Source organism: Salvelinus fontinalis, chromosome 11 (assembly GCF_029448725.1).
Source record: "Salvelinus fontinalis isolate EN_2023a chromosome 11, ASM2944872v1, whole genome shotgun sequence".
NCBI lineage: Eukaryota > Metazoa > Chordata > Actinopteri > Salmoniformes > Salmonidae > Salvelinus > Salvelinus fontinalis.
Window position 1 is genome coordinate 26,613,595 of NC_074675.1, and position 12,949 is coordinate 26,626,543.

The window sequence follows — 12,949 nt, forward strand, 5'->3', positions numbered from 1 at the left end:
ACTTCCAGTTGAAGGCCAGAGTCCTAGTCCCTCAACAATGCAGAATGGAGTTTCTTGACCTTTAAAAAGTTTGTCAATGTCTCCTCTTCAGAGCCATCAGAGCTTCTATCTCATCAGTGATCAGCAAATCATACCTGTAACATAAAACCAAAACAGCATGTGGGGTGGCAGGTAGCCTAGTGGTTACAGCGTTGGACTAGTAACCGGAAGGTAGCAAGATCGAATCCCCGAGCTGACAAGGTAAAAATCTGTCGTTCTGCCACTTAACCCACGGTTCCTAGGCTGTCATTGAAAATAAGAATTTGTTCTTAACTGACTTGCCTAGTTAAATAACGGTAAAAAAATGTAAACACTTAGTATATGTCCTAACATCATAACATACTCCAACCACAGCAGATAAAAACATCAACATTTATTTCACATGATATAAAACAGATGATATGAACATTTTGCATATTAACTAATAATAATAACCTCAGTTACAATTTCTGCTCTGCTCTTTCTATGGTGTACATCATTTACACAATGAAACTTTACATTTATGTACATTATATTTGAAGTCCTAGAGGAACAAAATGCCTGCTTATTGCTTATACATGTGCTATTCTCTTCTCTCTGTCCAGGACTCCACACAACCAGACAGAATCTAACACACAACCAGACAGAATCTAACACACAACCCTAATCTCATAAAACTATTTTATCTTTCATCTATATTTTACTTTAAATATATCTCAGCCATAGAAAAAAAACAGAGAAGCAGATCGATTCTAACCCAGGACATTCACATGTGGTTGTCGGCGGCGACCAGATCCCGATCCTCCGACATAAATAAACACAACCTTAATAAAATATTTCAACTCTGTCCATCAGCAGCAATAGGGTGGCACCTTATTGAAGTATAAACCCATTGTATAGATAGTTCATTCTATATGTTTTATATATTTATATATTAACAACTTGTTTGAACAATGGGGGAATGTGCAGTGTAAAATATGTGGAAAATTAAACTTTTAGGGCCTCACGTTAAAAACTTAAATGGGAGAAAAAAACAGGGTTTTTTTTCAAACCGCAAGAGAATATGGCACCTCAGTGTGGTTAAAGCAAAGCACTGCCTTCGTGTGTGTAGATTTGGTGCTTGGCCCTCTCCATAGTGTGTGACGATCTCAAATGCATACTCCTCAAGTCCTCAGGTCCTCGTCTTCTTCTCAAAATCCATTGGATTAGAAAGCCAGAGGTCCCTCCCCTCTGACCTTCTCCTCCAGTGGGTTTTGAGAAAGAGACGAGGAGACAGGACGCGAGGAGTATGCAATTGAGATCTTCCCAGTGTGAGACTCTTCTAGTGTTCTTATTTACAACTGTACAGTCCTCTCCTCGTTACAGCAGTGCTCAGCTCAGACACTCAACGCATCCTCACAGAACATGTCCAAAATAACAGACCATCATAATACCTGTAATAATAATAATCAATTATCACTCTGTAATACTATCTTGTCCTCTGAGATCTCTGTGTGAATGAGAGTTTTGTATCGCAGTTATTGTGTAGGCAGGCAGTAAGTAATACGAGCAGGCCTGTGCATCTACTCTTTCTGTCTGTCTGGCTAAAGTCGTTTCTACTGTATACACACAGAGAGCTACTGGGCATGCTCTGTGCAGGCTGGCTGGTGCCATCTTGGCTCTGTAGGATGCCATCTTGGATCTTCAGACTGGCATCGCTTATGAGTCACTGCTCACAAAGGTCAATGTCTGGGCTGCAGGGATGAGTGGAAAGAGAGGGAAGAGAAAGAAGAGGAAAGAGGTGAAGATACAAAAATTGCGGATGTCACAAGCCAAAATGTCTAAAATAAATCTGAGAAAATGTGTACGCTGATATGGCTAGAGAGTGCTTTTTGATTAGATGATAAATTATGGCTGTGTTTAAATGGCTGGTGTGATATTGCCTGCTGGTAAGATCTGTGTCGATTGGAGGGTAAATCACTGAGGGCTGAGCTTTGGGCCATGGAGTTTAGGGGTTGATGGGTAGAGATGAGTAAAGGTCAAAGGTTGTAGGTAAGGACAGAGAAGTCTCTTACTGAGTGTAGTTCAGTTCACATAACCACCTCCTCGACACGTCTACACACACATGAAGTGGGATCCGTCAGTGAGTTGAGGAGGAGAAGGAGAGGAGGACTGGGGCGGACAGGGCAGGCTTTTCACTGCAAACAACACACACGGGGCAAACCCACAACACATACAGTACCAGTCAAAAGTTTGGACACCTACTCGTTCAAGGACACCAATAAGAAGAGACTTGATTGGACCAAGAAACACAAGCTATGGACATTAGACTGGTGGAAATCTGTCCTTTGGTTTGATGAGTCCAAATTTGAGATTGTTGGTTCCAACCGCCGTGTCTTTGTGAGACGCAGAGTAGGTGAACGGATGTCTCCACATGTGTGGTTCCCACCGTGAAGCATGGAGGAGGTGTGATGGTGCTTTGCTGGTGACACGGTCTATGATTTATTTAGAATTCAAGGCACACTTAACCAGCATGGCTAACACAGCATTCTGCAATGATACACCATCCCATCTGGTTTGCACTTAGGACTATCATTTGTTTTTCAACAAGACAGTGATCAAAAACACACCTCCAGGCTGTATAAGGGCTATTTGACCAAGAAGGAGAATGATGAAGTGCTGCATCAGATGACCTGGCTCCCACAATCACCCAACCTCAACCCAATTGAGATGGTTTGGGATGAGTTGGACCGCAGAGTGAAAGAAAAGCAGCCAATAACTGCTCAGCAAGACTGTTGGAAAGGCATTTATTATGAAGCTGGTTGAGAGAATACCAAGAGTGTGCGAAGCTGTCATCAAGGCAAATGGTGGCTACTTTGAATAATCTCAAATATATTTTGATTTGTTTAACACATTCATTTGGTTACTACATGATTCCATATGTGCTATTTCATCGTTTTGATGTCTTCACTATTATTCTACAATGTAGAAAAATAGTACAAATAAAGAAAAACCCTTGAATGAGTAAGTGTCCAAACTTTTGACTGGTACTGTACGTAAGTGCTTTGACATTTATCAGTTATATATCAATCAATCAATCCATCAACCAATCATCATTAACAAAGCAATTTCTGACTGTTCTCAAACCTGCCATCAGGTTGTTGTTGAGTTTAGCTCCCTCTGCTGGTAGTTCATAGGATATGTCAATGTTGTTCCCCTGGGTCTCATGCTCCGGGGCCTCCCCTCGCGTCGCCTCACTCTGCATCACATCCTCCTCAGGTTCAGGAGTCAGTGCTTCTGACACAGCAGCTGGCAAACTGGCACAGTCACACCTTCACATTCAGGTCTTATTCCAATACTTACAAAATGCATCCTTTTCTGCCTTTAATGAGGTAGTCACTGATCTAAATACAGTTGGATGAAGGAAGGGACGGTTTTAAATTATTCAAAAAGGGTCAAAGTTACTATCGATCCAGAGAGGCTAAGATAAGTCCTGGTGAGGCCCAGCTAGTCTCACCTGTTGAGGGGAATGAGGGTGTTGGGAGTGTGGGTGTTTCTCCTCTTCGTCTCCCTCTCCCCGTGCTGTTGATGTTGTCCAGGGATCAGGTACTGTACATACAGGGGCTTCACACCCTGATCTGATATCACCATCATCTGGGTCTCTGACACCTGCAACACATGGACAGTGAGATAGACTGTAGTCTGGGCTGTGTTCAGGAGGTAGCAAACAGGAAAATATGTTTTGAAACGGAGCTCTTATTTTCACATGCCCTACTGAACACGATCTTGGTGGTCTAATGTCAACACCTAGAGGCTACCTCTTCGGTATTTGGGGATCTGAAGAAACTCCAGTCCCTGAGCAACACCAGCAGTACACATTTTTATTCTAGCCCCTGACAAGCACACCTGATTCAACTTGCCAACTAGTCATCAGGCCCTCCATGAGATGAATCAGCTACGTTTGTCCCGGGGCTACAACAAACATGTGTACTGTTGATGATCTGGAGTTGAGACACACTGGTATAAAGCGCATGGTGATAACCAATGATCTTAAGCAGCTTTCGTAAATATTATTTTAAAACTGGGCAACTATATTAGAGGGCATTAATTGATCCAACATCATCATCAGATCATGAGATTCCATGGAGCTCAGGCCAACTCAGGGAGGTGTGTCTCTCTCTGTAGCCCAGTGTGAGTCACCACGGCTGGGCTGAGGCCCAGGGATAAACCCCTAAATCCAGGCTGGATCCTCCTCACGCCCAGAAAGCCTCCATTAGCCTCCCAGATCAGATTAAAGGACATTAACACAGAGACCAGGCTGCTGCCAACACAACACAGCCATTAATCTTAGCTTAACGTTATTGGATTAGATATACATTTGTCCTTGAACGGGGAATATGTTTAAAGTATTTCCTTTATCTCTGAATACCCTCTTTGAAAACGTTCATTTTTCAGTAAAGGCATACAGTGTTCTGTGAATCCTTGGTATGGATCTTTCTTATTCACACAGAGAGTTACAGTACACCATGCTGACTCAGTCACCACTCCTACTAGTCATCAACATACGTATCAAATGATAGTCTGCCATACATATTCTGCTCTCTGGTGGTCTGTGTGAGTTGGGACACTCCCGTACCTCTGTGTCCATGTTGGAGCTCTCCGTCTGGGGCTGTGGCTCCTCCCCACTCAGCCTGGGGACAGGGATGACATCCACCTCCTCAGCTCTGTAGCTGATCTCTTCCACCACAGTGATTTCCATCTCCAGCCCCACCACTGCAGCCTTGTCAATATCTAGCGCCTCTTCTGAAGACACTGCAGTCCTCTCTCTGACTAGTTCTTCAGCTGCAGCTCTAGCTCTCTCCAATTCTTCTGCAGCTGCTGCTACTGCGGCCCGGTCTCTCTCCAGCTCCAATTCTGAGGCCCTGTCCATCTCCTCTTCTACAGCCACAGCAGTCCTGGCCATCTCCTGCTCCACCACTGCAGCCACCTCAGTCATGTCTCGCTCCAGCTTTTCTATTGCAGCTCGACCCCTCTCCATTTCTTCTTCAGCAGCTGCTGCAGCCCTGTCTCTCTCCAGCTCCAGTTCTGCACCTCGGTCTCTCTCCAGCTCCACGGCTGCAGTCCTGTCCCTCTCCAGCTGCTCTGTAACTCGGTCTCTGACCTCCTCCAGGTCTTGCAGTGCTGCCTCCAGCTCCTGGGTGTCTGTGGAGAACACCACCTCTCGCCTGACCTGTGGTAGACACACATGCCAAATGAATAACTCAGTTTTACAGTGTACACAACGCTGAGAAACATGGTTAATCACACACAGACACCCCCCCACCTCAGCTGTCTCTGTTGTCAGGTACACATCAAGTCCTATCAAAACACACACACACACACACCAAACAGAGGAGGACTTACCTGTGTAATGAAGGGGTTCTCCTTGGAGAAGGATGGCGAGCGTGAGGGGGAAATACTGCTGCTACTTCTCTTCTTCTCCTTGAGCGAGGCCTGCTGGTGTCGCCTGATCCTCTCCAGCTGCTCCTCTACACTCATCCTGGCTCTGCCGCTCTCCCGCTCCCCCGGTCCGCATGTCTGCTCCACCGCACTGTGAGGACGGTCCTACAGGGGGAGCAGTGAAGCAGGGATCAGTCATGTTGGATTATTATTACACCGAGAATGCTTTATCTGCCTGTCTATTGGTGACATATTATATCCATCTCCAGCTTTTGTCGTGGTGAACATGGCAGGGAATGAATAGCAACAGTAGCACCTCCAAATCCAAAATCAGTGCTGTGCTGTCTATCAAAAAAACTGTTTCTAATATGTTTTCTAGGGTCAGTATATAGTTCAGTTCCCCTGCTATTCCCTAAAGTGCTGAGTCAGACTTACAGTCCTGGGGTCAGGCTTCTTGCTCTTCCTCAGGGTGACGTAGGAGGCGATGGTGCAGGACTCTGGGGGGCTCATGGGGGATTTGGTCCTGGATGGCACGATACCCACTGGGTAGACTGGTACTCCTAATGGGACTGGGAGGGGAGTGGGACTAAGTCAGTTACAAAGCCATTTGGGGTGTTACATTTTTTTATATTCAGTTAATAGAGTACTTATGAATCATACTTATAATACTCTTTATAAGTTTACTTTGTATGGAATTTCTAATTACAACTTGAATTCACTGAATTACAATAGTTTTGACCCTAGCCCGTATCCACCTTGAAACAGCGGCAGCAGCGTAACCAAAAAGAACATTGTTGACAGACAGTGACTGACCTTTAGTGGCCGCAGGCTCCTTGTCTGTGGTCAGCCCTGTCTGTAGTCTGTCCTTGTCATTGTCCTCTCCGTTGTTATCGTCCACCTCCTCGGCTACAGTGGTCAGCTCTGGCTCACTCTTATACAGACGGTAGTCTGGGCCTTGCTGTAGAGGGACAGAGAGTCAGCATACTGAGAGGTACACACATAGGAAACAGGCACGTGCGCACGCCCGCACGCACACACGCGGGTCACAAAGTGGTCATGGTGAATGTGACCGATGGATAGTCGAGACAAATTTAAAACGGCGCCGCAAAGAGCAGAAAACTGTTAACTGGCAGCCCAAACACTAAGAGTAGGCACACCGCAGCACAGCACTCAGACACAGTCAGAATGACAACTGGGGTGGAATCACACAATCACACACGCTTCCGTGGAAACAAGAACAAGCCAAACCGAAGAGCAAACAGATGACAAACCCAAGGAATGAATACGTCAAACTCAACACTCCAGGGTAAGAGGCAGGGGAAAAACCTAAATGTCGACAAATGTTAAAACAAATGACAAATGATTCAGAGCAAATGAAAAGAGTCACAACGGTGACCCAAGTTGGCGATGAGAGATGAACCATGTATGGTGAGGGTAAAGGTGGAGGGTCTGGGGTCAACGTGTACTGGTCTTGTACAGCGTAAGATAAAGTTGCCCCTAGACACCGACCTAAGATCAGTTTAGTATTACCTCGCCCTAACGGTTAAGATTAGAATATATTTGGTGAAGTTAAACAGATCCGAGATCTGTGCTTAAGGGCAAGTAGTGATGATGAAGCACAAGGACAGGGATGAAGGGTCAGGCGTGAGGGGTCAGCGTGTCTTACACTGCTGTGTGTTCCGTTCCTCTGGCCGTGCTTGCTTGTGTGTGGTGGCGGACGGGTGCCCGAGGGGGAGGGAAGGGGGGGTACAGCAGGAGGGCGCTCTGTTGAGCCGTAGGACTGGGGCAGGGGTGGGCGGGGGGGCTGACGGTCACCCTCCGTGAGAGGACAGAGTGACCGGAACAAGGTCACCGGCTGCCGCATGAGAGGAGAGGATAGATAGAAAGTTGTTGTTGTTGAGACACTCTTGAGACAACAGCATGCCACACCAGACCCTGCTTAGACAGATCAGCACAGCCTCCTGTGGCATTGAGTGGAGCTATCCGTCTCACATGTAGGCTACGGACAGCTCTAAATCAGTTCACATAGACTCCATGCACAGATTCTATTTATCTGGTGTTGACATATTCTGATGTTTTCCTTTATCCACAAAGTAGAAGTGAGACTCACCTCGTTCTTCTGTAGGTTTGAGATGGGTTTGGAACCAAGGAAACCAGTGTCAGTGGTCCTCTGGGGTTTGTTCTTGGCCAGAGCCTCCATCACATCCTGGATCCTCCACAGCTCCTTCTGGATCTGGACATGCTGCTGGCTGGGAGGTTCTGTCTGCTCACACAGTGACAGAAAATGATTAAAAACACTCTCCATCTTGTAAATGTGTGATTTCATGTGAGTGAGTGGTTGAGACAGAGTGAGAGAGACTTACCTGTGGGCTGCCCAGGGTCTCTAGCTGTTCCAACAGGTTGGTTTTGGCCAGAGAGACGCCAGACTCCATTTTATCATACTCCCTCCACGACCGCTCCAACTCCTGAGAGACGAGAGGGTGTCACTACTAGACAGCCTGTGTGTGTGCGCTTGGTTTTGTGTGTGTGCACTGACTTACAGCATTGACCCTGGAGAGATCTTGACAGGTGCTGATCAGTGTGTGTGTTTGTGTTGACATCTGCATGTACAGTGTGTGTGTATACATATGAACGCACAGTGTTGACCCGTGCCAGTTCTCTACAGGTACTGAGCAGTCCATTCTGCAGTACGTCTCTCTGCTGTATAAGGCTCTGTACGGCTGCTGGGTTGTCAGAGCTCTGCTCTATCTCCTGACTGGCAGACAGCAAAGCCGTCTCCAGGGTGTGCTGCAGAGAGATAGGAAGAAGAAGGAAGAAAGAAAGAAAAGAAGAAAGGAGAAGACGACAACGACACAGGTCAGCACAACATCTACAGCTAACATTTGTCTGACAACTACACACAGATACACAAACAGAACCACAGGCAAAGAACCAACCAAACATTATCAAAGCATCTCCACCATCAAAAGGGTGTACCGCCACTCCCAGGACTCTAGGGGGCAGGCTAGGGCTGCTGTCTGAGAGGGAGAGTCTCAGTTCCCAGCTGTGAGTCTGCTAGCTAGTCTATACACTGTGTACCTGTGGTAAAAGCCTGGCAGAGGAGGGATGGTAGTCTTGGAGTGACCATGAGAAAGTATTCATACCACCTTATTCCACATTTTATTTTGTTATAGCCTGAATAAAACAATAATAATAACTCATTTGTCTACACACAACACCCCATAATGACAAAGTGAAAACATGTTTTTAGAAATGTTTGCAAATTTATTGAAAATTAAATACAGAAATCTCATTTACATAAGTATTCACACCTGAGTCAAGCACCTTTGGCAGCGATTACAGCAGTGAGTCTTTCTGGGTCTCTAAGTCTCTCTTCAAAATTCTTCAAGCTCTGTCAAATTGGTTGTTGATCATTGCTAGACAACCATTTGCAGATCTTGCAATAGATTTTCAAGCAGATTAAAGTCAAAACTGTAACTCGGCCACTCAGGAACAATCACAGTCTTCTTGGTAAGCAACTCTAGTGTAGATTTGGCCTTGTGTTTTAGGTTATTGTCCTGCTGAAAGGTGAATCCATCTCCCAGTGTTTTGTGGAAATCAGACTGAACCAGGTTTTCCTCTAGGACTTTGCCTTTTCTTAGCTCCATTCGGTTTCTTTTTTATCCTGGAAAAACTCCCCAGTCCTTAATGATTACAAGCATACCCATAACATGATGCAGCCACCACTATGCGTGGAAATATGGAGAGGGGTACTCAGTAATGTGATGTATTGGATTTTTGCCAAACATAACACTTTGTATTAGAACAATAAGTAAATTGCCGTGCCACATTTTTTGCACTATGACTTGTAAACAGGATGCATGTTTTGGAATATTTTATTCTGTTCAGGCTCCCTTCTTTTCAGTCTGTCAATTAGGTTCGTATTGTGGATTAACTGCAATGTTGTTCAACCATCCTCAGTTTTCTCGAATCACAGCCATTAAACTATATTACTGTTTTAAAGTCACAATTTGCCTCATGGTGAAATCCCCAAACCATTTCCTTCCTCTTCGGCAACTGAGTTAGGAAGGACGCCTGTATCTTTGTAGTGATGGTGTATTGATACACCATCCAAAGTGTAATTAATAACTTCACCATGTTCAAAGGGATATTCAATGTCGGATTTTTTATTTTAACCCATCTACCAATAGGTGTCCTTCTTTGCGAGTCATTGGAATCCCTCCCTGGTCTTTGTGGTTGAATCTATGTTTGAAATTCACTGCTCGACTGAGGGACCTTACCATTAATTGTGTGTGTGTGGTACAGAGATGAGGTAGTCATTAAAAAATCATGTTAAACACTATTTTTGCACACTATTATTATTGAGTCCATGCAACTTATTATGTGACTTGTTAAGCAGATGTTTACTCTTGAACTTATTTAGGCTTGCCATAACAAAAGGGTTGAATACTTACTGATTTTTTATTAATTTGTAAAAATGTTTAAAATCATAATTCCACTTTGAAATTATGGGGGTATTGTGTGTAATCCAATGACAAAAAAATTCTCCATTTAAACAATTTTAAATTGAGACTGTGACAAAATGTGGAAAATGTCAAGGGGTGTGTATACTTTCTGAAGGCGCTGTATCTCCTCCCGTCTCGGCACACTCTCTATCCTTCTCTCCCTCTGTGTAATAAAGGTCTACTCCAGCCTCAGACAGCCCAGTGTGTGTTTGTGTGTGTGAAGCAAGTTGTCAGTTGAAAGAGTGAGTACAGTAGTTACCTTCTCTCTGTGTAGTTGCTGTAGTTTCTCCTCCTGTGTTCTCACCACTTGGTCCTGCTCACATAGTCTGCTCAGCTTAGTCTGAAACACACACACACACACACACACACACACACACACACACACACACACACACACACACACACACACAGTAGTTGGTAAGAATTCGGCATTGAATTAGGATTTTTCCAGCGAGCTGAGCTGTGTGGTATTCTATTAACTTAATTGAATCTTTCAATCTATGTCAGGAAGCCAACTGCTGTGTGTCTAGACTAGAGGATACGTGCAAAGGGAAAGGAATACTTTCCCCTCTATCTAGACAATAATAAAAGGACTTGGTCTTACGTCTATGTCGATGTCTTCTGGCCTCTGGTGGCTGTAGGAGTTGTCTTTGTAGTCCTCAGGGCTGATCTGAAACACCAGACAGCCTTAGAGACACATGCTGCGTTTACACAGGCAGCCCAATTGTGATCTTCTTTTCACTAAAATGGTCTTTTGACCAATCAGATCTGCTCTGATTTGAAAAGATCTGATGTGATTGGTCAAAAGACCAATTTGTTGAATTTTTTTTAGAATTGGGCTGCCTGTGGGAAGACAGCCACAGACAGGGGACGGCAAAACAACCTGTAATACAGACCCATGACATGGGGTGCTTCTCAATAGTCTACTTGTCTACTTGTTAAAGAACTGGACTGGTGAAAGCCCATTTCTAGTAGGTATCCACCATATTGCTTACAGCCGTCCCGTACCTTCCGATCAGTGCAGATGAAGGAGAAGACACGAGGAGGGAAGGCCACTAGATTATTGAGATGCACCCATGGTCTGGTTATTCATTGTGATGTGGTTTTCATGGTAAATATCTGCGTCCTTACAAGGAGTTGTCCACAGGGTCAATGAAGCCCAGAGAGAGAGAGCGAGAGAGAGAGCGAGAGAGAGAGGGTGAAGTGATGGAGCTCTTCATGCAATTTCAATGACCTTCTCTTCTCATAACTTATGACTTTACAACACTTCGGATACAACTTCTCAGCCCAAATTTCCATTTCATAATAAGGAGTGTCAGCACCCTCAGCTGGGAAATCAGACTGTGTTTTCCACCTCAGTAGCATCACTGATAACAGTCCTACTGATGGAGGCTCCAGGGGTGTGAAGAAGCTATGAAGAGGACAGGAAGCTGGCATCAGGTCGTCACCAGAGACTAGGAGGATGTTCTCACACACACACACACACACACACACACACACACACACACACACACACACACACACACACACACACACACACACACACACACACACACACACCCTTTAAGAGAGGCTAGAGGGCTGCTGCAGTGGTTGGCTAGGCTGGATGTATAGTCCTCTGTGCTGGCAGCTCTGCCCTGTGCCACACTAATTACCGTCCCCTCGGTGCGCTCTTCATTACTGTCCCCCGGTACACTCTGTCATGGCTGGAGCTTGACTAATGAAAACCTCTAAAAGACCTGGGCTAAATCTGGCCCTCACGGAGGCACACACATTAACGCACACACAGCTGGGAAAACCAGCCATCCTCACACAGGTGATTTTCAACCCCAGGACGGCTAAAGAGGGGGAGGTTTAAGAGAGCAGGGCTGAAATCATACCATTAAAAGCCTGTAATAAAGTGATAACATAGCACAGTGGAAAGGCCAGACTATGGACCTCACACAGTACTACCTCAAGGACAATTTCCCCAGCTAAAAATAAAATACACCTGCCCTCTTTCAATCACTGTTACACTATCGGGCCACCACCCTAAAAAGGACGTCATTCTATTGAGTACATAAACAAAATGTTTTGCATTGAGCTCTTATCATACCCACATATGGACAGACTGAAAATAATATTACGGAGAAGAGAGGTGCTGATTTGACTGTGATCGTACAGTGCCTAGCCAACATAAGATCCATCATCAACAGCATTGGCATTGCAGGAAGACGGGGTACGGCTCTAAGGTAGCATCCACCATAATAACCAACAGCAACAATACCATCAAGTTACAATGAGGTAGGATGGGCATGGCTATGTAGCATCCACCATAAGCCATGCTAACATCAGTCCAACCTCGGACTGACGAAAAAAGCAAAAATGGATGAAGAGGAAGTGCTGTAGTCAAATCAACACATGAAGGGTAAGTAGCAAACAATGTTGGGATCATGACACCAGGAAGAGGGGGAACCGACGACTGACTGACTGACTGCATCCAATGTGAACAAAAACAGGAGGGATCGATGATGAAGGGAGGAGAGGAGTGCGGGAGAAGAGTCATTGGTTTGCCAATAAGACCTTACTTGCTGGTACAGTTGAGGCCTTGGAGCAGAGTTCTCAATCATAGTGTGAATCATGAAGATTAACGGCTCATTGTCCTTCGTCTAGTGGGAGATCGAAGTTAGGTAGGGTGGAAGGGAGCAACAATACACAACAACATAATATAGGTGTTAGTTAGTGAACACAACAGCAGAGCCTAGAAAGGATCCATAGAAATAAAGAACACATTGTTGTCACAAGGTACTAGTGATTGAGGGAGACCAGGGGCTTGAGCCAACAACCCTGGGGTTATAGCTACCACCTGTACCATAAAGACTCAGACCTTCTGGGAGAAGTCCTAGTACATTTACAGTAGATACAAGGAGGCCACAGTTTGGTCCAAAGACAATATTGCCAGTCCCGCTCAGCAGACGGAGGAGAGACGTAACGTCCTGCTTTTCTTACTGTCATCGTTTACATCATCC

The 12,949-nt window shown here is 45.1% G+C and overlaps 1 protein-coding gene across 13 annotated transcripts in view; it reads right to left on the reverse strand.

Moving 5' to 3' along the window:
* Positions 1-397: 397 nt before the first annotated feature.
* LOC129865391 (pleckstrin homology domain-containing family A member 5-like) overlaps positions 398-12,949 on the reverse strand; it is a 144,572-nt gene continuing 132,020 nt past the window's right edge. For 4 of the 13 annotated variants that reach the window (XM_055938147.1, XM_055938149.1, XM_055938145.1 and 1 more), the window contains 15 exons: positions 12,509-12,589; positions 10,546-10,611; positions 10,201-10,281; positions 8,074-8,223; positions 7,800-7,901; positions 7,547-7,699; positions 7,103-7,291; positions 6,250-6,394; positions 5,872-6,005; positions 5,401-5,601; positions 4,634-5,227; positions 3,515-3,666; positions 3,145-3,314; positions 2,073-2,195; positions 398-1,751 (listed from right to left, as the gene is read on the reverse strand). In XM_055938147.1, the coding sequence (XP_055794122.1) occupies positions 2,113-2,195; positions 3,145-3,314; positions 3,515-3,666; positions 4,634-5,227; positions 5,401-5,601; positions 5,872-6,005; positions 6,250-6,394; positions 7,103-7,291; positions 7,547-7,699; positions 7,800-7,901; positions 8,074-8,223; positions 10,201-10,281; positions 10,546-10,611; positions 12,509-12,589 (2,301 nt within the window). In that variant the 3' untranslated portion in view covers positions 398-1,751; positions 2,073-2,112. Of the gene's footprint in view, positions 1,752-2,072; positions 2,196-3,144; positions 3,402-3,514; positions 3,667-4,633; positions 5,228-5,400; positions 5,602-5,871; positions 6,006-6,249; positions 6,395-7,102; positions 7,292-7,546; positions 7,700-7,799; positions 7,902-8,073; positions 8,224-10,200; positions 10,282-10,545; positions 10,612-12,508; positions 12,590-12,949 lie in introns of those variants that run through there. The other 9 variants (XM_055938160.1, XM_055938157.1, XM_055938156.1 and 6 more) reach the window with 4 other exon arrangements.